Below are 24363 nucleotides of genomic sequence, written 5' to 3'. Positions count from 1 at the left end.
GGCTTGGGTCAAAGGCCTCGGCGATATCATTTAACAACATAATATTATGTACTTTAGGCAAACTTGTAATAAGATCTATTTTACTTTCTTATTAGTCCATTTGACAAGGATATTGGGTTAGATATATAATTATATTGGAATAATTTTATTATTATGTATGTACTTATTAAATCCGCGAATAAAAAAATTTTTAGTCGCGAATATAGAAATTGTTGCATTTTTTTAATTCCCGAATAGTGAAAACGCGAATAAAGGAAGCGCGAATAAGGAACTTTTACTGTATAATAGATGATATCTAATAGTTAGTTCATAATCATTGTTATTATAGTTCATTGAAAAGTATGTCTCGTTTCAGCACCATACTATGCCTGATTAAATAAATAGATAATAGATAATAATTATACAAGGGGAAGTGGGAGGCGGACACGCGCAGGCTCGCTCGCGCACCCTTCGCACACCTTACTGCCGCCACGTGATCGTAGTGATGTGACTTGACCAACGCTGTACTCGATAGTTTACAAGAAAAACTATATTTTAACATATTAATATTTGACTTTAATATTAAAACTCTTTTAAAAATATATTAAAAATAATTTTGTGTTGTGTTTTGTATCATACACTTTCTAATATTATGAATGCGAATGTATTATAGTGTAAATGTAAAGTATGTAATGTTACTAAATTGATTTTTGAAGGTTTTGGTAGGTATAGAATTGATATATATTTAATTATTTATATTGTTTATTATTTCATTTTAAATTATTAATTAATTCTTATTTTTATTTAACATTAAATACTATTATTATTTGATTTATTATTAAAAAATAGTACTAAACCCGATCTTTTATTTTCTTAATTTTAATATTTAAGAAGTCCACACGTTTTTTCAGATATTTCAATTATACATTTTTTTAAACTACTTATAATTAATAGAAGACTTTACATTATTATTTAAAATTACATATATTTAGACTTTCTTCATACATTTCTCCTATATAACATATTGAACAATATATTTTCTTATGTTACATATTTATTTACATAACTTATCGATAGCTCAACACGCAATTGATACCTACCCATCCCTATTTGTCACACACACATCTATATAGTATCTATAGCTCATCTGCCTTCGATGCGCACTAAGCAATTTGTGCAATACACGCGCTCTATACTATTCTAATATAATACTCTAAGCTTCTACTGGTAGCAGCAAGTAATATTTATTAGTTACACCAAGTACTTCCATAATTATGTTGTGCTAATTAATAAATTCCTAGTACCTACTTATCTCAGTTTATAAAGTTGTAAATGCTTACTTTATTTACTTTTATATTTACAATCTGACACAAACACTTTTACATTGCTTACATAATAAAATTTGATCACAATTTACTTTTGATATATTTTACACTGTGGCATAGCGCTAACGACGAAAAACAAACGACGCGAGCAGCGCGAGGAGCGCGAGTCACGCGAACGGCCCCCCACACTTCACTTCCTAAAATCTTGCCTCGCGTTGAAATACCTCGCGTTAATATAATTAACATTATTATACCTTTGCCATAGTAAACAATCATTTTAACTTATTTCATATTTGTATTGTTTGTATCATAAGTCTGATAATGAGTTGGAAAAGATAAACATGCTGTATATTCAATAGGGGCGTCGATCGCCTAAACCGGTGACCCTAGCAAATAAAAACTTTTTACACCTGGCTGTAACCATAGAGATCAAATCACTACACGGATGACACTATCGATTTTTAACGTAACGGTTAGTGACATTTCAACTTTTGCCGCCTTTTTATGTAACTAGAAAGTTTTTTTAATTGACCAATAAATTACAAACTGCTGCTGATATAATTAGAATGAAATTTGAATATTAAAATCGAATTATAGAAATTACGATATCAACTTATAACGCTGGCTGTTGATAAAAAAAGGTTAGTGTAAAATTTTCTTAAATTGTAAAAATCGAAATTCAAATATTGTAATTGGCCATGGGCGTTTATGGCGAAGGCACGCGCGCAAACAGCCAACCGTAGCGTCACGTAGCGTGGCGTATGGCGATGAGCAGATGACACGCGACCGTTATGGCAGCTGCACATCGAGTGCATCCACTATGACTTATTGATATCGCCTACATTTTTTTGCGGATACTATGTCAAAACATTTAGTATAATAGTATAAGGCAGGTGCACGTGCCTAGTTTAACGTCCAACGCTAACATACATATAACAGAAACAAATAAGGAGTGTTATCATTATGTTGTCGTAGTAAAATTAAAAGGTATTTTTGCCGTAAGACTAGACTGCAACATGAATAATTCAATATTTAGCAAACAATTTGTATTAAAATTTTATCAGCTCAGCATTCAGGGGTATCCATAATAATATAATAAATCCAATTAATATAAATTTATTGCTAACAAAAATTAATAAATGAAATACTTAATAAAATATCTAATTTCTAGTTGCTGTAAACTTATATAAATTTCTGAGATAAATTTCAGAGATATCTTTCCACAATCACACACTATTCGTCTCAATAATATTTAAATATTAGGTACATTAGTATCTATATTGCTAGTTGCATAAGCAGTAAAGTATAATTTAAAAGTATATTAGACAGTCAATTCTAAGAAAATGTACGTGAAACTGCAAATATCCGAATATCAAAGACAATCGACATTCTTCCTGGTACAAATTATAGAATCTCATTGATTATATAGGAATCTAATGGAGCGGAATAAATGTGTCGTCGTCTGTATAATTTGGTCATGCTTTCTCTGCCCACGATCATGATCAACGCATTACAATGGTGCATTTCATGTTATGCGATGGTTTTTATATTCCATTACGTTACGTGCGAGTTGATAACTGTGACCCACTTATTAGAATTTACATCAGTGTACAAGTCAATAACTCATATAGTCTATGGCAGCGTTTATAATAACCAAATAATAACTCATAGTTTATGGGGAACGCTGGTTTATGGTTTAACTTAAATAAGTTCCACATTCAAATATTTTTATGCTGGCAGTACATGTGCTTTTTGCTATACATACCTCTATTATAATATGGTCAATGGTCATACTTCATACTTGTCGTCTTACAACTACAATATATCATATAAGACAAGTCAAACCGCATACAATAAAGGATTTTTATAATTCTCCCACATTTAACTACATTCCATTCATTCTTATTGAAGAATTTCAATGTTAAACATCTGTACAAACAAATTGCAGTATTGTTGGCACTGAAGCATATCAAAATGTTTAATGGAGGAAGTTGACAAGGGCCCACAGAAGGTCAGAGACATGCCCGATAAAATTCCCGTCGTCAAGAATTTTATCTTTGGCGGTTTAAGAAAAAAATGTGCTTGAAATAATTCTAATCTATGGTTCGTCCACTTCAAAAGTATTTGAAATGAACAAAAATTACTTTACGAAACAATACAGAATATCGCATGAGAAATTAAAAGCAATAATGTTGTCTAGATTAATTAAATTTGAAAGGAATGCAGACAAAATAGCAATAACTTTGTTAGTTACAAAAATAATATACGTATGCTAGTTTTTTATATTGAAATTTACTAAAACTAGGACGTGTTGTTTTAAAATTCAATAAAAACAAATAAACACACAAATACGTTATCCCGCATCCCCTATTTTTAAACGTTTTATAACACCTCCATAGCCATCAAGTTATGAGTGGAGTAAAAATGTAATTTCAAATTTTCGAAAATTATTTCTTCAATAATAGTAAGTACTTCTCTTAAAAATTTTCCTTTATGTTTGCTAGCCATTTCATAACTCATACATTGGGGCAAAAACAAAAAACTATAAGGGCCCTTGAAAGTATACCTTTACCGACCACAATATTAAAAAAAAATGTTTATCTTGGTAACGTACTTTTTGTCACATATTTTTTACTTGGAAGTTGTGTACTTGATCGATATCCGAGACTTAAAATCCTAGACAGATAAGAAAACGTTTTTCATTGCAAAATATCAACGTAAATAATTTAAACGTTTGTCCTAATTCTTTGCTAAACATTCAAATAATTAACAGGTAGTATTACGAGTAGCAATTTCGTAATATTCGAAGTATGTAAAGCCGTAAACCAATGTCCTAAGTATTGCAGCATAAAAATCTGTAATTCACCGTGTCATTTATGTAAGGTCATTATTATTTCTATAATTTCCACACATTTAATTACTCTACAATGTGTCGATTGGAGTCAATCAAACATAACATGCGTGAGATATGACGGTGGTTTATGAATTACAATTTTAGTTTACCGTTTTTTTTTTTCAAATATGTGCACATTTTGTGCTCTATAAAATCAACTAGGAGTAAAAGCTTGGTAAAATAAAACAAACTTTTACTCCTGATTGATTTTATAGCGATGATCCTAATGAAAATGTGTCAATCTTGTGTCAATAATGTCGCGAATACGTACTAGTAAAAGATACAGCTAACATTTGCGCTTCATATTAACACCTGGCATGATATTTCTAAGTATGGAAGCATAAATTGAATCGCTAACACAATCTGACATGCAAAGAAAATATTTATCAGTATCCGGTAAAGCACTAACCGCAAAAATGAATCATAATTATTTATTGACTCATAGACAAACGCACTTTACCTAACCTAGTTGATACTGCGATTATAAAATCAACTGAAAGGAGATGAAATAAGATTTTAATCACGTAGGCAAGTTATTATATGCTATAATATGAGCTTCATTCAAAGTCAAAAATGCGAAGGGTGGTAAAATCACAGCCAATGTATGAACACTAAACGCCCTTGCACTCTTGAATACAATGGATTCTGCAACGGTTTTTAACATCTGCCGGCAATACCTATGAATGTCTTGCCCTTTAAGAATATTTTGTTATGTGTATTTGTACTGTTCTGAATCGTGATCCCCATGTAATAATAATGTTTCTAAAATAATGTGTCTTAGCAATTTGTGTTGGAATGACACGCATCATGTGCCACGCACCTCAATAATAGTCACTTATAATGGACCGAGGAATTACGTCATTCGAGTCGATCATTAACCCGCTACCGATTTTCCCACGAGTCATTTACCTAACTCTTTGTTCTTTTGCAGGATGTCAAATTTTCAACGAACAAGAAGCAAAGTGTGGTGGGGTGATTCACCGCCTAATGTAGGCAGCCCCGTAGCTGAACCAGGCTGGAACCAAAACAATCGTCGGGAAGATCAAGATTGGGAGCCACAGCTGCCGCATTGGATCGCCAATCAGGCTGAACAAAGGAACAATAGTGATGATAACATTGCCAGAGCGAACAATGCTCCCAACCAGTGGCCCCTGCGGCACGGCAGCCCCGGCAGCCATAAGAGTCAAGATTCCGGCTTCTCAGACTCCGATAGTTCACCACCGACATCTCAGTATTATTCGTCTCCAGACAACTCAGATAAAAATAAATCGTCTTGTAGTAGTGATTCTAACAATAATGAAAATATTACAGTTAAACAAGCGATAGACTTCCAGAATACTTTACAGAGTAAAGATGTTGTTGATAGTTCGAAATTATTTAACAATAATTCAGAAGCACCTACTCCAAAACCTCGTTTACGAAGTAGTAGTGTAATACAAACTCCTTACGACTTACAAAAATATTGTGAAGTACATCATGATGAGGAACATTTACAATTGCTTAAAGATAAAGAAAATGAGGATACAAGTAAATATCCTACTCCAAAGAATATTAATACTGCATCCCAGAAGGATACCGCGAAAAGAACTATAAATAAAACGTTGAGTGAGAATGCTAATAAATCTATTAATAATAAAGTGTCTCCAAATAACTTAAACAGTATTGAAAATACCGTAAGTGCAATACACAATGATACCAAAGATATTCCCATAAAAAATTTAAATATTCTAAGCCCATCCAAGAAATATCCTCCGAAGAAATTTGTTTCCAGTACTGATAGTGATAGCACTAAAATAAGTAAAGTAGCAACTGTCAAAGATTTAGAAACAAGTAAAAATAAATCCGATGACAGTTTAGAATATATAAAATTATCCCATAACAATGAAATTGCTGTTAACAATCAACCAAGAGTACGGACACCTATATCCAATGTATCATATGTACCCACCGAAAGAATTTTGGCAGCAAAACCTGAATATAAACGAAGTATGTCTCAAGAAGATGATTTACCAATTACAAGCACTCCTAAATTCCAGAGGAATAGATTAAACCAATCGTTAAATTTTGAAGCACAACGCCTTGATCAACAAATATTAGATATTCAAGAAGGATATCACTCCCTGGGTTACATTGATGAAGATGATTTAGAGCCTGTAAAGAAACAATATCCCAAAGAGCAGATACATAAGCCAACAAAGACTTTATTAGGAAAAAATATACTTGATAGTCTACACTTGAAACCATCCAAAAAAGCAGGACCTAAAGCCAAACAAAGGGTTGCAGCGAAGGAAAAATCAAAGGAGTTAAAAATATTTTCTTCTAAAAAGGACAAATCACCCGTTGTCCAAAGTCACGCTGGAGGTATTTTAGAGGGAAGTAGAGTACCATCGTTGGGTCTACCGAGAACTAAAGAACAAGATTCATGGGTAATTGTAGGTCATCCAGTAAAAGAAATGCTTATACCGCATTATAATGAACGGCTTGTAGCCACCGAGAGTGATATCAATCTTCAAACCAGAGACAATACTAATAGCAAAGATAGATCTTTGAAACAAAGAAAAGTAACTCCACCTTTAGAATTTCAAGACAAACAAAAAATACCCTACGATGCAAATACAAAAGAAAACAATAACTTAACGCATGATTCGAAAAGAGAGAAATTAAAAGACGACGAAATGAATTTCTTAGACTTGCAATTAGATCTGGCATGTTCATCTACACCAAAAATGTTAGCGCCACAAGACTACATGAATGGCGTCCGAAATAGTAACAAAAATAATGTGCGTAGAGTGAATCTTTTAGAAAACTTCAATAGCGGGTAAGTTGCATAACATAAAATTGTGTATTACTTTCAAATGATAATTGTATTAACGCAAGCTTTTGTTCACAGGCTGGTTATGAACAATCAGAACGAGATATTGTACAGAGAAAGGAGTATAGATCAGACGACGTTGGAGAGGCTGTGCGATCGGAGGCCGGAGCCGGTCCAGTATTGGTTGTGCGACTTGGTCGGCTCTTGTGAGAACGAATGTATGACAACACTGCAGAGCAAGCCCTTGGGTGCGGAGATGAAAGCGATGGTATCCGCTAGCTCGGCGACTATTACTGGCAACATTAAAAAAGTCCAGACGCACGGACAGATAATCGTGCATCAATATAGCGATGTGTTAAGGTAATTCATTTTATTGCTTACAATATCAATGAACATTAAATTAAATATTAATGAAGTAATTTAGCTTATTAATATACATAATATATTCAAGAACCTTATTTCTCTTTAAATTAAGTCTAATAAGTATTTAGAAACTTGATTTAATTTTATGTCATAATCACCAACAGGATAAATATAATTATATTAAATTTGCAACATTATATACCCAAGTAAAGTGATAAGTAATTGCTCGTATATTTCCTCCTCAATAATTTAACATACGTAACGTTATTACAGGCAAATGGAAGCGAAGAAAACGAGCGAGGAACAAATATGTTTATTGGTAGCAAATATAAATGAGTTCGTATTAGCTCACAGTATAACTCTCAATACAAAACCGCCCGGGGAAACCCCGGAGCGGTGGGACAAAATAAAAGTATCTTTGCAGATGTACTTGCAAAAGTTAATAGATATAGGGGAAGATGTAAAGATTGAATTGAACGAATCAAATCCAGAATGGACTTTGGTTGACAAACATTTGGATACGTTGATTGGAATCTTTCTAGAAACTACGAAAGCGGTGCTGGTGCAACAGATGAAGGTAAGATCGCATTGTAAAAACTTATCAACTACCGTCAAAATTACTTTGGTTTTTTTTCATATATATCTCTATTTCAGCTTCTTAACGTTGATTATAATTTATGTACTCGCCATTATTTATTTTTTAAATACAACTAAGAATTGGTTATATTACTGCCCCTAATATTATTGTTTTAAATTTAGGCTGATTATGGATTTATAAGTACTGTTTAAAACGAAGATACATCTTCAAAACTCAAAAAGATTTCTCCAATTTATTTCATACCAATTACCAAAGATACTTAGTTGTTGCTGAATTCTGTGGGCACACTATAACATGCCATGATACATTGCAACGTATGTAGGAAACAATTATGCAAAACACCTTACGCAAATGAACAAAGCCATTTTCCCCATATCACTAATAGTAAACACAACTTGCGTATTAGCTACGTACGAACTAATTGGCCAGTTAACCTCAATGTAAGATCAAAAATTGTCAATTGGTATAATTATTAGATATAGATCCAAGACAGAACCGGTTCAATTTCATACATTAATTGCTTTCTGCGATTTAAGTACCTGAAAATTTTTTAGTAAATTTGTTACTTTTTCTTTCGAAAGAGGTTTCAATTTAAACAGTTATACTTATACACTGCATCTGGTTATCTTATTTTTTTTCCAGAGAATATTTAATAGATATAAATATATGGAAAACAATATTCTGTAACGTTTTCTTATCTCATTCTAAATTTGTGTATAAACAACCGAAAATAATTAATCACATATAGGTAATATCCGTATTATTTTTACCTTGTACAAAGTTCTCTCATTCCTAAAGCTTCAATAGGAACTATTTATCATTGTCTGTCAGATTAAATACCTCCATTAAAGGTACCTCATAATCAGCAATATAATTATTATGAAAACATATTATACCTGAAGGTACGGAATATAATATGAAGCCTATCGGGAAATCTGCATAGCCACTGGAATATTTTATAATATAATATTTTGTACATGCAATATTCATTGGAGACTCGCCAATCCTGCTCATAAGTATTCCTGTATTATTAGGGTTGCCTACATCATTTAAAATTATAATTTAAATATTTCTTATAAATTTTGAAGGATAGCGTTCGTGAATAATCGTTAATTTTTCGATCTATACAAAATAATATTGAATGAAAATTAAAAGTATAAATAGTCAGTTATAACTGCGAGTAGCCTTAAAAGTAGCGAGTAGTTCTTAAAATGCGATTTATGAAATGTTTGCGTGTACTTGTACCAATAACATAATTCTTAAGACATAATAAAGCAATTAATCAAATTATTATTTGTAGTAACGTGGCAACCCTATTTAAGTCATAATCGTGATTAAGCTTATTTTATGCCCTAGGAATCGACAAGAAACTTGAATTCACAGAACTTATTTCTAATAAATAATGTTTAGATACACGTTACTTATATTAATGTAGATATTTACTATTGTAGAATAAAGTACTTGAATAGTTCGCAATATCTCACTTCTAATAAATGATATTCATAAATAATTTCTATACATTTTTCTATTTCGCGTAATAAATATATTATTTTGATTAGTATTTCAACTTTACAATGAACATCTGAAATTAATTAATTGAATCGCCGCGCTACTTCACACAAAAACAAAGCAGCCAATTTCCGTATATACTTCGAGAATTTATTCCCCTCAATTAGGTACTCAAAATTATGAATACTCCAATTTCATGAATAATCTTAGTAAATATAATAAAACCTAAAAATCAATCATAATTAATGTATTCCATTCAATTTCCAGACTCTAGTATCAATAATAGAAGAACCACCATCCGACTTGATACTAAAAAGCACGCTCACATCCATCGGGCATCTAGCTATGTTAAGCGACAACCCCGAGAACAATCTTCACGAAAAATGCTCAAAAATCATAAAGAGCATAACAGATCTACCGTTCGTAGACTGCGGGGTGCCCAGGGCTCTGCTGACGGCCATTATTGAGTCTAACAAGAGCTCGGTTAAAGCCCTATCTCTTCGCGCCTTAGCCACGGTGTGCGTTACGGCGGAAGCGATCAAGCAATTCGAAGAGGTAATTTTTTTATCTGTGCTTTATAATAATATAATCTGTGACGGATTGTGTATAGCTTGATTAGAAGAGCGGCAAATTTGCAAGTTTTTTGGTTGTGTTTCGGTGTAATTTTTACGGTGATTTTGGAGTGGAATTCTTGACGCTTCATAATTGTGTTGTTTTATTGTAAATTAAGAAAGTTATTTTGGAATTTCCATTCCATTTTAAAGTTATGTCGTCGAGTTATTTTTAAATAACGAATTGTAAGACACAGTTCGTGAACATTTCAAGTTTAGGTTCAAATTTATATCCTCAAATTATTACTTTTCCAACTTATTCTTATAAAAATTTACTATTTGGAGTAAAAGCACTCACTTTTACTCGAAATTACTCTTCACAGTAAAATTACCATTCATTTTATCTCCATAATACCACATAAAATAACGAACCGATTTCCACAGGGTGGTGGTATAGAGATCCTGTCCGACATTTTATCTGACCAATCGAACCCAGAACCACAAATGCGGGAAGCGATCACGGTTCTCACTCAGATCACGGCACCGTGGTTACGGGGCCACCATGATCTGACCCAGCTTCATGTTTATTTGAACACCATTGTGGATAATATTACTGGTGAGATTTAATTTTTGTTGGAGTGTTTATTTTTGTGTATAGTTTGAAGTTTTTAAGAATTTGTCGTTATCTATGCGGTGGCTTAGCTTCTTATCTACCTATACATATATGTATAATTATATAAAGTAGCATATTATTCTAGACTAGACCATAATATTATATCAATACAAGTTCGTAAGTATTTAAAAGCTCAATGAGTAAAGAAGAACTACTTCTCAGGAAAACTTCCTTCTATGTGTTATAGTTACCTACTTAGTATGATAATACAATATCAAAGAAAAAAATCCAAATTCTGTCACATAAATCGGTAAAATTCTTCGAAAAAAATATTCGAACAATCTCCCGTAAGCACGTTTTGTTTACTAAACAAGACACTCAATAATTTTACAAACAGTGCATTTTTAAGAACAGTATTCATTTAATAACGACATCTGGTGTTGAATAGCTTACAAAAGAAACATTTATAAACACATTCTTTTAGAGTCCATAATTTTTATTACAATGCGTGACAACTGACAAATGTTATTATATAACTAACAATTAACATTTTTTCCAGCTATTCTTTCTCGAACAGAGTGTTGTCAGCTGCTGTTATTATGCACAGCATGTCTTGTGAACCTCGTACGGGAACTAGAATTGGAGAAAGAGGAACAAATAAACTGTGACATCATAGAAGTTATCTCTCGACATCGCACTGTCGAGCGGCTTCTTGATGCAGTCAAACGCAGGGGTCCAAATATTTCTGTGTTCCTACAGGTATGTATTTTATTTTACGTTTACTTGTATGTTGTACGTTATTTACAGTTACTTGTTAATAAAACTACATTAATTTTTAAACACTATCAATAATATTCATGTTTATTGAAAAAAGATTGCTGTGAAAATTACATTGAATTTTGCAAAATTTATATATTTCCTGATTCTTAGTTTTTAGAGAGTGAAAACGATTAGCATAATAATATGTAGTTATCTATGAAATTCTCAGAACACAAAAAAAATGTACGTCAAATGATGTTGCCATATCCAATCTGAGATCAAAATCAAACCAAGCTTCAATCTATGACATTAATTTTTGACTAACGCACTTACCTTCATAGTTCATATCTATTATCACATTATAAATTACACAATCATTTTTATATTTCATTTGTCATTATATCATACTCATTTTCATATTTTCTAATGATATATTATTTATACAGGAGCAAACAGCCTCCCTCCTCGCATCCCTTTCCCGCGTCACCCGCTACCTCCTCCAACTCTCCACTATACCGGCCGCTAGTGTAGCACTGGTGTGTTTCACACGAGCTGCGCCTGCGCATGCCCCGAGGGCGGCTGAGTTGCGCGCGCAGCACAGGTTGCATTGTCACGCTGTGGAGGCTATTTCTAGGTATGTGGTGTTTTTGATGGTAATTTATAAGAAAATAAAAAAAATAGGATGCATCATGTATTGTTACAGACAGATTATGTAATATAACTATGGTAGTAAGAATGCAATATTCAAACATTGATTGAAAACAATTAAATAACTACATAGTATTACATACATGTAACACAGACTTAACAGTAGACACAAATTTTGCAAGCCCTTGTAGTATGTAGATCATAAAAATGATAGCAACGAATTTTCATTAGAATGCACTGAATTTTTTTTTTAAATATCAACATTAACAATAACATACCTTTAAAAAAATATTTCAAGTATATACTTATCACAGATATCACGTAGAAATTTTTAATAACATTTTTCTATTATTCCCACAGACTAGTCGTGGTCCCAGACGTTTCCCATCAAATCGTCCAACTGGAAGGCATTCCGCATCTTACCCGTCTGGTTAGGATGCAGCGAACGCGGCCCCACGTCGAGTCCAACCCGGACCAGACGCTCATACACTGCCTCAAAGCGCTCAGGACTCTATACAAACACCACCCAGACGCTTTCAAAGATTACCAGAAAGATGTTGACGAAATGATCAGACCGCATCTTATGGAATCGCTCATGACATTCTCGGCGAAGCAAGAAAGCTACGTGTAGAGTTTTAGTAGAGCGCCATCTATTGGCGGATAGCTTTGGAGACTGAGTTTTTACTACTAGCAATACTTTGACAAATATCATTTTTAATTTTCTGAGTTATTAAAAAAAAGACAATTTTTATCTATAGTGCCACAAAATTATCTGACCCGGTGACAGTGTCACTGATGTCGCTTTCTTTTTATGTAGGTAGGTAAACAAAATATTCCGTATGAAAAGTATGTGAAAATGTGACATTTCAAAATGGCGGCACGTAGTTCCAGTTTTTGTCACCGGGTCAGATAAGTTTGTGGCACTATAGGTACTTAAATTTAACACCCAGTAGGTAAATATACTCAAAACTTTGACAAATGAAATTATTCAGTCTCATATTTGCCACACATTCCAATAAAATGTCTTGTACATATATTTAATTTAGTTTTGTAGTTTCTTTATTTGTGAAGTGACTGTTCAGAGGCCATACCGAATATATTGCTAGTCAAATAGATCCAATATTTTATTTGTATGACGGCATACAGAATTAAATATTAGTTTAAGAAATATTCCAAAATAAAATTTGAACATCCTCACTACATTATTTTATAATTTCTTTTTCTTAGATTATGCATATTTATTAATTTATGCGCTAGAAATAAAACACGTTAAGTTATTAAATTAAATTTGTATTCGGATCAAAATTGTATACTCATACCAATAAAATTGTATACATTTTATAAAGAACACCATTTATACGCGGCACCTACATGCTGTATACTTATAGTATACTATATAAAAATAATGCATGTATACTTTTGTAACAATGTAAAAATATATTGTTGTGTTAATAAAATAAAGTATATTACTCATTATAATTAGAATTATTTTATTTTACATAGCATCCCTTAAGACATAGCATCACAAGTAAAAAAATTAACTTTAACCATCATAATATATAAAGATTGGTGATAATTTCCCTACCTAAATGTGTGCCAAAAAAGTATGATTAGAAAAAAATGTCTTGTAAGGTAATTTTAAGTCTTATAATAAAAATCAACATTTAAAACATTTCTGCATTGACAGTTTAGTGCAATTACAATATATCAATCTTATCATCATCCATAAGATTGTTTTATGTTCTTAGAATGCACAATATCAACTGTTGTTTCATGACACTGCCGCAGATCCAAGTCATGCATTCCGAGACAAAATTTGTTATCTGTTGCTTTATAGAAGTCCAAACCTCGTCCTATTTTTATCACCCATCCGGAGCTAAGTCTGTAATTAAAGAAATGAGGTTTAAGTATATAATTTGTTAAGATTCTACAAAGAAGAAGCCACACATGGAAAGCTAGTAATGTATAAAAAATTTAAAGCAGTCTAACAAAAATTAGGTCCTTATTCCCAGTTTCTTACAAAGCATAACAGCAATTATTTTATTTCAAACAAATTTCCCCATTTGGTTATAAACGAATCACTAATTGAGTTTCTGTGGTTTTAACGGTATTTTATACCAAATTAATAAATAATAATAAAAATACTTTATTGTACACACAGATGAAGTTGACAGAAAGACAATAATAAACAGCACAGGAGGTTAAGGTACAGTAGGCGGTCTTATCGCTTATGAGCGATTTCTTCCAGACAACCAAAAAGCAAAGGAGAGCTGAGAAGTAGGAGAGTAGGCATGGCAAATTCCATTTGCATTGAGTACAACTTACAAGCAAAGGTTCTTTTGAGTCAGGTGGTAGTATGACTCAATACACATAAATAAAAGATATTATCCAATACTCACATAATTTGTCTGTCATGAAGCGTTTCAGAATATTTAACAACAAGTTGCACATGATATTTTAGTAGATCACTGTACATATATGACAACCATTCTCTCTGGTCCTTTTCTGTTTTATGGTCTTTTGTAGTTAGTAGCTCTATGTGTGTTAAGTTTCTACATGACTTTACTAGTAATTCACATAGCCTTAAGAAATTTTGACACTGAAATAAAATTGGTATAAATTATTATAAGTCTCATTTAAATGTGATGTTGATTCCCATACAAGGGGACACCCTTGTATGGGAATCAAAAATGAACCATACTGTATTTTTCTGATATAAAGTATGATACACAACATGAATTAAGTTTTTAACAAACCTGATGAAAGCTTCTTATATAAGGGTCTTCAATAATAACATACTGAACTTCTTCATCTAAAAATCTTCCAAATAAAGCCTTATAACTATGGCCAGTAGAGTCATTTTCAATGTGCACCTGTTCATGGAACTTTCCCTCTTCTTTTTGTTTTAACACTAATTTCTTTATGTCTTCTGCTCTATTCATATATTCTTCTACCTTTTTTCTTAAATAATTTCTATTTCTTTCATCTGCTTCACCTAAAAATAATAATGAGAACATTTTCATACATGTATTGGATTCAATTATAATCACCAATGAGTTCTACTTTCATGTACAAATCAAAAATTGTGAATTAAGCTACATATAGTCATTATTTCTACCAATTTTACAAAATATAACCAGCATTTTGTTATAACATAATCCAAAAGAATGAATCATGAATAAGGAACAAGACTATAAAGTATAAGCTATCTTACACTTAACAAACACAAAACAGACCTTTCATTTTGTCCACCAATATTTGAAGGCCTTCTTGATAACAAACGAGTGCTTCTGTATACCGTTTCTTGGTATCAAGTTCTACACCACGCTTCAAAATATTCACAGCAGCACTTTCTATATTCATTTTAGTAAATTGTTAAATATTTTGTTTAACAAGTGTAAGTTTCATTCGTGTGCTTTCAAGCTGGTATGATGGCTGATATTATTATACAAGGACAACATGCATAAACATAGATTATGCTTAAAAATACTCGTAAAAGAACCAACAATAGATCATTGTACGTTTAATAAAATAAAACTGTAGGTAAATGATATTTGTTATGATAATAATTGTCACAGATTGACATATTTCTGTTTTGACTTTTGTTTGACATTTGACAATGACATGGCTTGTGAGGTCCTCATACACTCTTACAAAATGTTACGATTAACCTTATGTAAATATAATTATTAAAGGTTGAAGAATCAGCTCAGCTCTCAATCATAGGTAAAGATTCGCCTTTATTCAATGTAAAACAAAATACATACTTCTTCTCTTTCCCGATCAATATACATACTATGTGAATGAGATGTGAAGTGTCATCAGCTGACAGAGATTTTGACAATTGACATTTATTTCAAATTTCAAAACAAAAATAATCAAACATGCAAATATAACCTAAGTCCTAAACTTACGATGAAGATATTGATTAAGTTTATAAGAACTATTTCGATTTTTTGAGAAAATCATGTGAGAATTTACTTGAGATTTTATGGTTATATGAAGATAAGTCTTATTTATAGTTTTAATTGAAAACTTATTTTAAAATGTCGCACCAATTAGGTCGTTTAGTTTCTCAAATTCTCCAGAGATATTTTGGTGAAATAGTCGAAAAGGTCGGTAGTGACCTTTTTAGATATGGTTGCAAATCAATTGGAATGATTGTAAAGTCTACGGGACTTCCTAGATTAAAGGTAAGACTGTTAGTGTTCATATCTTAGACAGGCGCAAAATACTTAATTCCTTCGAATTTCAGGTCGTGGAAAGTTTAAGGACTCTGCTCAAATTTGATTTAGCTACCTTTGAAGCATCTGGAGCGTTTGTGGACTATAAATTATTGCCCGATAATGTTTTACTGCTAATAAGATATCCAAGGTATAATATTTTATTCTTTTCCACAATAAATAAACTAAAAATTGAATGAATATTCAGTAAAAAGAATGATTTATTTTGTTTTTAAGTAGGTACTCATACACATTTTTTTAATTTTATTTAATTCAAAAATTTCATAAAGCCTATATTCAAAATGTTATAGTACATCTAATCTCATGGAATATTTTTGCATAGGTACCTTCTTCAGATGAAAACAAAATATGGAAAAGAGGCAGAGATTATTGTAGAGGAATTATTGCAACAAGCGATCTGCACTGCTACTGTACTTCTAGTGACTTTAGCCAATAAACAAAAAGATGAAACGGTAATCAATGTACTTTTTTCAAGAGCATGTGTGAAGTGAATTTAAGTTTAGGCACAAAAGCAAATGTTTATGTAGAGTTTTTTATTTAAGTCAATTTAGAATTGTCTTCAGACGGGTTGAAAAGTGAAGTGTGAAAGTTCTTTAAAGATATAAAAAATTACTTCTCTTCCTTTTTATGTTATTATTTTAATATAACTTTTAACTAAAAAGTGATTTAAAAAGTAAGATGGATTAGAGGCGCCATCACTGTTTACCTCCCAACTAACAAACCAATGATTTTTACTTTAAATTGTTTTTTCAGGAAAAAAATCTTACGCTTGTAAAACTAAAGGACACATTCATAAGCCTAGCGACCGCGGGATATATCCAACAAGCTCCCGTACCAGAACTAAAGGAGGGGAGCGATGTACCCACATTGGTGCCTGTGGTGACTATTGTACCAGATTTGGATGTTAGGGTACTTATGCAAGCAATGAATAACCCAGAAGAGATTAGTGATAGTAAGGGTTCATTATTTTATTTGTTGTTCCCAGCAATTGTTATACATGAGTAGATAGTGTATTGATTTCATTGACATGCAATTAAAAACCAGACTCATTATGATTCTTAAAAATTGTCCAAAGTAAAACTCTGCCTATGCTACATTAAGCAGAGTTTTTCAATGAGAGATACAATAGATATAGTGGACAACTTTTAAAAACTTTTTAATAGGCGATGTGTCAAGATGTTGAATATGCACTCATGCAGTAGTTTGAAAATTTTAAAAAAAATTCAGGTCGTTCTTGCCAAAATATTAATTGATATTTATTAAAATTACAGAAATATATTGGAAAGTGAACTATGATAGATTTCACCAAGACTTCCGGGATGAAATCATGATAAAAGCAATGACTCGACGCATTGACGAGAATGGTAAATAATTCTTATATTATTATTATTATGTATAATTATAATGAGTTTGAAAAAATCATAGGATTCATATGGTCAGAATGAAACAACATATTTCTTTAAAAGCTTTATTACATATATTTATTATATACATTAAAAAAATATCAGCACATAATCAATGAAATTATATATTTTTAATTACAATACAAATTTTATATTTTCAATACAAATAAAATGCTGCATATTTCAGCGGGCGAAGTGATGCGTCTGCTCCTCCAAGAGATGTACCTGTCATCACCAGCTTGGGCGGAGGAATCCAATCCTGTAGCGCTGGGAGTGTTGAAGGAACATGCCAGACGACTTGCTGATAAGCCGCTTTTGGTACAACACTTGGAGCACTATCTTAAGGTTATGGGTGAGTGTGGAAAGAATTCATGTACATACGCTCAATATACGCACGCACACAACGCCGCTCGGGGGTCTACTGTAGCGATAGTGCGGGCTGCGACATGCACTACAATGCAAGAACGAATTTATTTTCCTTTACAGGAAAATAATAAGGCTTTTCAGTTTTCGGTGTTTTCGCATAGGACGGAATCACGGAAAATATTTTTCTGTTACGAATTTGATTTTTTTATATTCTTTTTTATAAAATAAATTCCTTGTGCTAAAAACGTTTGTTTTATAAGTTTGTTATAAATTGTAGTAAATTATATTTTAGTATTAAAAAAAATTCACTTCAGGTTTAGGTATCGTGCGCTTCTCAACGCCGGTAGTTAGCCCACTTCTCTTTTTACTATGAAAAAAAAAACCAGTTAGGTATATACCGCATTTTCAGAGGAAAATGGCGCGGGATTTATCCGTGTCACCGGAGATGCAGGTGGGGGCCAGTACTGCGTGCAAGCAAAGCGCGCCGCCGCACTGCTGGTCGAGAATGTTCTAGACCACGTGGTCACTGAGCGGCTGGGCTCCAAGGCTGCTAGGATATTTAGGTATAACTTACTGATGTACTACAACAACTTGACTCAGTATCAAAAATTGTCCGAAACAAAACTCTACCTGAGCGCCTGCTACAAACTATTTGTCTTACATACATTACCAAAGAAATACCCTGCCTTCTTGTCTATTAGAAGTCCTGAGGTAACAAACCCAAAAAAAATAAAATAATGTAAAGTTCTGAACTTTTATGGAAATTTTATGCGAAAATTATTAATAACAAAAAATAATACAATATGATTATATGGAATTGCTTGAAATATTTTTTCAAAGGATACAATTAATTATTTTTAGGTTAATTCGTACCAAGAAATACATAGAAGAGGAAGATATACAAAAGAATGCAATGTTACCAAACAAGGAGTGTAAACAGCTTACATATAAACTACTCGAAGAGCATTTTATTAGTGTACAGGTAAAATTTGTTTTTATTGTAAAAATTTAGTGGTTATGATAATATAATATTTTTCTTTGTAATTTCAATACTCAAATATATAAGAAAGACAGATATTACACATTATTTATAGTGTGTAATTTGTAAGGGTTGAATTTTATTGATTTTATTAATGTTTTTTTTTCAGCCAATGAGAAAGTCTCAACATGTTTCAGGACTTCAGAAGGGTATATATTTGTATCATGTGAAATTTTTTGAGGTAAGTGAGAAATACATTTTTGTGTATGAATGTATATTTTGAAATAATAATAATTTTGGTTTTCCGACTCGAAGGACCATTGTGAGCCATTTTCTTAGGCTTTAGGCTTCTTGGCTGCCTTTATAATTTCTGATCAGAAAAATTGTGACGTCCAATCGTTTGCATCCAGCACCCATCAGAAGCGGACGTCAGACACGTCAGAATTCTGATAGTATGCGGGGTCCCTAACAAAGCACTATGAAAAGAGTGCGTCCGGCGGGCATCAGAAATTTTCTGACAGAAAAATTCTTAGAATGTGCGGCCGGCCTAAACATCGCCTTTCGTTTGCTTGTCAAAAGTCACGCACACTACTGTAGAAGTGTCAAATGTTGCCTTTGCTTTCTAAGTAAATAATGTAAGTGTTAGACGTAACTTTTGATTTAATATTTTTGTGGATAAATAGTTGTCAATATAGTCGTCACTGTTTCCTGTCCGAACATGCTTAGCTGTCGAATACTATAAATTGCCGCTTTCCTTTGTCTCGTGGCGCATTCGTACGAATCGTGCCTAGGGGCTCGGACGTTGTTTATACGACGTTCGACCCAACTACCTTCACTTTGCTAATAGTCGCTGACTTGCTGCGTTTTGTTATCAACTACCTACATCAATTAGGTAGCTGTATAGAATCGCCTTAATATAAATGCATGCGCACTTCAATCTGCAGCAGCAAAAGTCGGATTGAGAATCAACACCCAAAAAACTGTTGTCATGAAAACTGCATTGACAAATGAACAGCTGCAAATATCATTAAATGGAAAATCAATTCGAGAAGTACCTACATTTTGCTATCTAGGAAGTATTCTGAGCCCTAACGGTGGTGCAGAGGTTGATATTGAAAATAGAATACAGAAAGCAAAAGCTGCCTTTGCACAGTTATCTCCGATTTGGAAATCAAGTCGCTTATCCCGTCAGCTTAAATTGCGAATCTTCGAGAGCAATGTGAAGTCGATACTGCTATATGGTTGTGAGACTTGGAAAGTAACACAAGCTATCTCCAACAGACTCCAGGTATGTCTGAACAAATGCTTAAGAAGTATATTACGAATTTTTTGGCCTGATACAATTTCCAATGAAGAACTCTGGAAAATAACCAACCAGCAACCTATAGACCAACAAATCTGCTACAGGAAGTGGGGGTGGATAGGACACTGCCTTAGGAGGCCGGATCAAAATATAGCAAAAACAGCTTTAGACTGGACGCCCCTGAACGGTCGTAGAAGAAAAGGTCGTCCCCCTGCATCGTGGAAGAGATCTGTGGTTGCTGAACTAAATAAAACCGGCCTGTCGTGGCAAGAAGTCAAAGCAAAAGCCCAAAATCGACGTGACTGGAAAAAGTTTACTGAGGCCCTATGCTCTACGAGGAGTTAAAGGAACAATCATCATCATCATAGAATCGCAGTACATTCTTATTACATTCAAACAAATATTTAACCCGGCCTCGCGTGTTATTTCTTACATAAGTTATTCATTAAAAAGGTCGATTGCGGACACATTTAATTGTAGAGAAGTGATAAAATGATTAGTTTTAAAGAAAGAGTGTCTGTGTTTAGTGTATATATAGGTGTTCAAAAATGTATGGAGAGATGGGCAGAAAATTCACCTTAATAAAGGTTTTTTCGTACCCACATTACGGAGGAGTAATATTCAAAAGTTTTCGACACGCGTCCCCAATTATAGTGATACGATATAATTTTGTTTGTCAAAATATTTTGTCCATTTAAACTGATTATATAAAAAATAGATGTACATATTCTTCTTTATTGGCGAGAATTACAGGCAGAAAATAATGTTTATTTTGTTGTTTTGTAAAATTTATGATCTTTTTTTTGATGAGTACCAATTTTTGGTCATATCCCATGTGTCGTAGCTTAGCGCGCTCTGTTCCCACCAAATATTAAGACGAACCTCAATCGCCGGTACAGCCTGAAAATCAGCGCTGCTTTTGTGCAGCATTTTGCTGAGGCTGTATCTGTTTGCCTAATTTTAAGATAAATTTTATAATGTGTTTGGCTGTATTTTTTTAACCGACTTCAAAAAAAGGAGGAGGTTATCAATTCGGCCGGTATGTTTTTTTTTATGTATGTACAGTGTACACCGATTACTCCGAGGTTTCTGAACCGATTTACGTGATTCTTTTTTTTTTTCGATGCGGGATGGTGTCGAATTGGTCCCATAAACATTTTATTCGGATAAGCCCAGTAGCTTTTATTTTATGAGCATTTTTGTCTGTGTTAGTAAGTGCCCTTACGCACTAGCGGTTAACCGCGGGGGCGTCTAACCGCGCGGTTAGCCGCTTTCCCATTTTAATATGCAACCGCTTATGATTGTACGCACTAATCATAAAGCGGTTGCATATTAAAATGGGAAAGCGCGGTTAGCCGCTCCCGCGGTTAGTTAGTGCGTAAGGGCACTAAATGTTGCAAGTGCAAGTTTGAAGTCGGTTGTTTTTAACGCAGTTATCACTTGTTGGCAATAAATTTTACTTTATTTCATCAATGCGCAGGTAGTGCAACTGTGCCGCGCGCTATGCGAGGCGAGCCTGCACAACGTGAGCGCGTGGCGGAGCGGCGCGGTGCGGCGCCACGCGCGCGCGCTCGACAAGCAGCGCCGCGTGCGCACCATAGTGCACGGCATGGCGCTGCGCAACGAGCCGCAGGCCAACATCGACGACGTGAGTGTACAGTTACTATATCTATACATATAATAAATCTGTAGAAGGGTCAATTCTGTACATTGAAAATATTGAAAAAATAACTAGCAGGGGGTGTTACTGGATCGATACCAAACCCAAATATGTGATTAAAAAAATTTTTGTCTGTCTGTCAGTCTGTCTGTCTGTCTGTCTGTCTGTCTGTATGTGAAGACATCACGTGAAAACTACCGGTTCGATTTCGATGAAACTTGGTATAATTATACCTTATTATCCTGGGCGTAAAATAGGATACTTTTTATCCTGGAAAAATACGTAGAAAAAAAAATAATCTCAATTTTTCAGTTATCCATAGACGTTGTTCTGTATAGTAGGTACCGCGAACACACGTTGCGTATTATTATAGACCTAGCCGTATTTGGGTCCAATAGATATTTATAAGATGTCAATGTCCGAGTTACTCAAAATGGAGAAATAAACCATCCACGCAAAGACCGACATCCGCGCGGACGGAGTCGCGGGCGGAAGCTAGTCCATACTAATATTATAAATGCGAAAGTAACTCTGTCTGTCTGTTACACAATCACGCCTTAACTACTGAACCAATTTGCATGAAATTTGGTATAGATATATTTTGATACCCGAAAAAGGACATAGGATAGGTTTTATCCCGAAAATCCTACGGGAACAGGAACTATGCGGGTTTTTCTTTGACTGCGCGGGCGATGCCGCGGGTGGAAAGCTAGTGTAACTGTAAAGTCTTACAGTTCTAGTTACTATAAAGTCTGTGTTCCCCGACGAGTACAATACGGAGGTCTTCAAGAAAAGAGTGAACGGGGTACCTTCTAGGAAAGCGCGCTCCATCTTAGGCCACATCTCAGCTTCCCATCAGGCGAGATAGTGGTCAAGCGCTTTCCTATCAATCAATATAAAAAAAAGTTGTCATACATTATTTTGTTTGTAATTTTTTTGAAGTGAAACTTCTTTATCGAGGTTGGAAAAAAATTTAGTGTAACATTTTTTCGTTGCGCGTGACATTTTTCCGTTACGCGCCATCTTTTTCTTATCCTTACCACGCGTGATTCGACGTATTTCTGTAAAGTTGCATATAGTAAATTGTTTTTTGAAAAATAAGGTCATAAAGAAGTTTCACTTCTTACGTGTGTACACTAGTACACACACACATTTTTTTTATTGTATTGCTGCGTAGATATATATTTACATGTGATAAGCGAGCTGTACTTCACCGCACGACGAATAAAATATCATATCACAGTTACGTTTTAAATAATAGCTTTAAGTGTTTAAAAGTAATTAATGTAAATGTAAGTATATAATAATGATCCAACGTATTGCAATACCTGCGCAAGGTTGCAAATATGTTTGTATGCAATAAATGATTTGAATTTGAATTGAGAATATATACTTTAACGCGACTTTTAAGCATGTCATCATCATCATCATCATCAGCTCATATACGTTCCCACTGTTGGGACACGGACCTCCTATGAGGGTACAGGCGATAATCCACCACGCTAGTCAAGTGCGGATTTACGGATGTCACATGTCGTCGAATATTTGATTTTAAGACATGACGGTTTCCTCACAGGAAAAGTGTCAACCCTAGCATTTAACATGCTGCAACACAGTGTCACGGGTCTGGTTATGTTTAGCTGCTCCGAGGCATTTACGAGCCGCAAACGAATGTCAACAACGTGAAGTTCTATTTTTAATATCAATTCCACACAAAATATACTTTCACCATAAATAATTGCCACTTGATATATTTTCTAAGCTGTGTGTGTCACCAATTTGTTACCTATATTGTATTTGAAACCGAATATTATTTTTTATTTTAAAATGTCTTATTTTTTTATGTACGTTTGTCTATTCCCCATCAGGTACTGGAAACGCTTACACCCCCCGAAGTGGCGCTACTACAGCAAGTCGAGAAGCAACTCAAGCAACTCAGTGCTGCAGAACTAGAGTTAGATAGGAATTTATTTATATTGAATTGGTATTTGATGTACTCATAACGATGCAGTTTGAAGAAAAGAGAGGAATATTAAGTTTTATGCTGAGTCGATATTTGATATATCGAGTCAATTTGGGCACAGCAATGTTATTTGATGAATATCTATAACTTTTATACTGTGTACTTTTAAAGTAATGTCCCTAAATCGGAAAAATGAAAACTTTCTGTGTATATTAATAAAATTGTCTTTATTGTCATTTAAAATGATGAATAAAACATCTGTTAATATTCGTAGAACCGTGTTTTAATGGTCCATATCCTATAATACGTAAAGAATTATTATGAACATGCCTTTTTATTAAAAAACTAGCTGCGTCCCGCGGTTCCACCTGCATAAACGAGTTATTCTAAACTAA

The 24363-nt window shown here is 33.5% G+C and overlaps 3 protein-coding genes across 4 annotated transcripts in view; 2 read left to right on the top strand and 1 right to left on the bottom strand.

Annotated features, from left to right (window-relative positions):
• LOC123701246 overlaps window positions 1-12802 on the top strand; it is a 29280-nt gene extending 16478 nt beyond the window's left edge. The window contains exons 3-10 of the mRNA XM_045648657.1: window positions 5129-7015; window positions 7088-7369; window positions 7646-7949; window positions 9747-10034; window positions 10475-10646; window positions 11203-11402; window positions 11849-12036; window positions 12411-12802. Coding sequence (XP_045504613.1) covers window positions 5130-7015; window positions 7088-7369; window positions 7646-7949; window positions 9747-10034; window positions 10475-10646; window positions 11203-11402; window positions 11849-12036; window positions 12411-12681 — 3591 coding nt within the window. The 5' untranslated portion in view covers window position 5129 and the 3' untranslated portion in view covers window positions 12682-12802. The remainder of the gene's footprint in view (window positions 1-5128; window positions 7016-7087; window positions 7370-7645; window positions 7950-9746; window positions 10035-10474; window positions 10647-11202; window positions 11403-11848; window positions 12037-12410) is intronic.
• A 522-nt stretch (window positions 12803-13324) lies between these two features.
• On the bottom strand, window positions 13325-15586 carry LOC123701247 (MIT domain-containing protein 1-like). Its single transcript, XM_045648658.1, has 4 exons — window positions 15287-15586; window positions 14807-15045; window positions 14450-14649; window positions 13325-13932 (listed from the first exon to the last, which is right to left on the bottom strand). The coding sequence occupies exons 1-4, from the start codon at window positions 15411-15413 to the stop codon at window positions 13770-13772; spliced, it is 729 nt and encodes a 242-aa protein (XP_045504614.1). The 5' UTR covers window positions 15414-15586; the 3' UTR covers window positions 13325-13769.
• Window positions 15587-15901: 315 nt separating this feature from the next.
• Window positions 15902-24244, top strand: LOC123701397 (DNA-directed RNA polymerase III subunit RPC3). Of its 2 annotated transcripts, none has more exons than XM_045648855.1 (11): window positions 15902-16055; window positions 16306-16424; window positions 16617-16746; window positions 17048-17246; window positions 17566-17658; window positions 17885-18049; window positions 18473-18626; window positions 18925-19045; window positions 19212-19283; window positions 21826-21993; window positions 23874-24244. In XM_045648855.1, the coding sequence occupies exons 1-11, from the start codon at window positions 16050-16052 to the stop codon at window positions 24006-24008; spliced, it is 1362 nt and encodes a 453-aa protein (XP_045504811.1). In that variant the 5' UTR covers window positions 15902-16049; the 3' UTR covers window positions 24009-24244. The 2 variants fall into 2 exon arrangements, with proteins under 2 accessions (XP_045504811.1, XP_045504810.1); XM_045648854.1 differs by having other exon boundaries at window positions 15903-16243.
• Window positions 24245-24363: the final 119 nt, after the last annotated feature.

This window comes from Colias croceus, chromosome 21 (genome assembly GCF_905220415.1).
Source record: "Colias croceus chromosome 21, ilColCroc2.1".
Classification (NCBI taxonomy): domain Eukaryota; kingdom Metazoa; phylum Arthropoda; class Insecta; order Lepidoptera; family Pieridae; genus Colias; species Colias croceus.
Note: the sequence above shows the minus strand (reverse complement) of the source record. Positions and strands in the feature narration are given on the sequence as shown.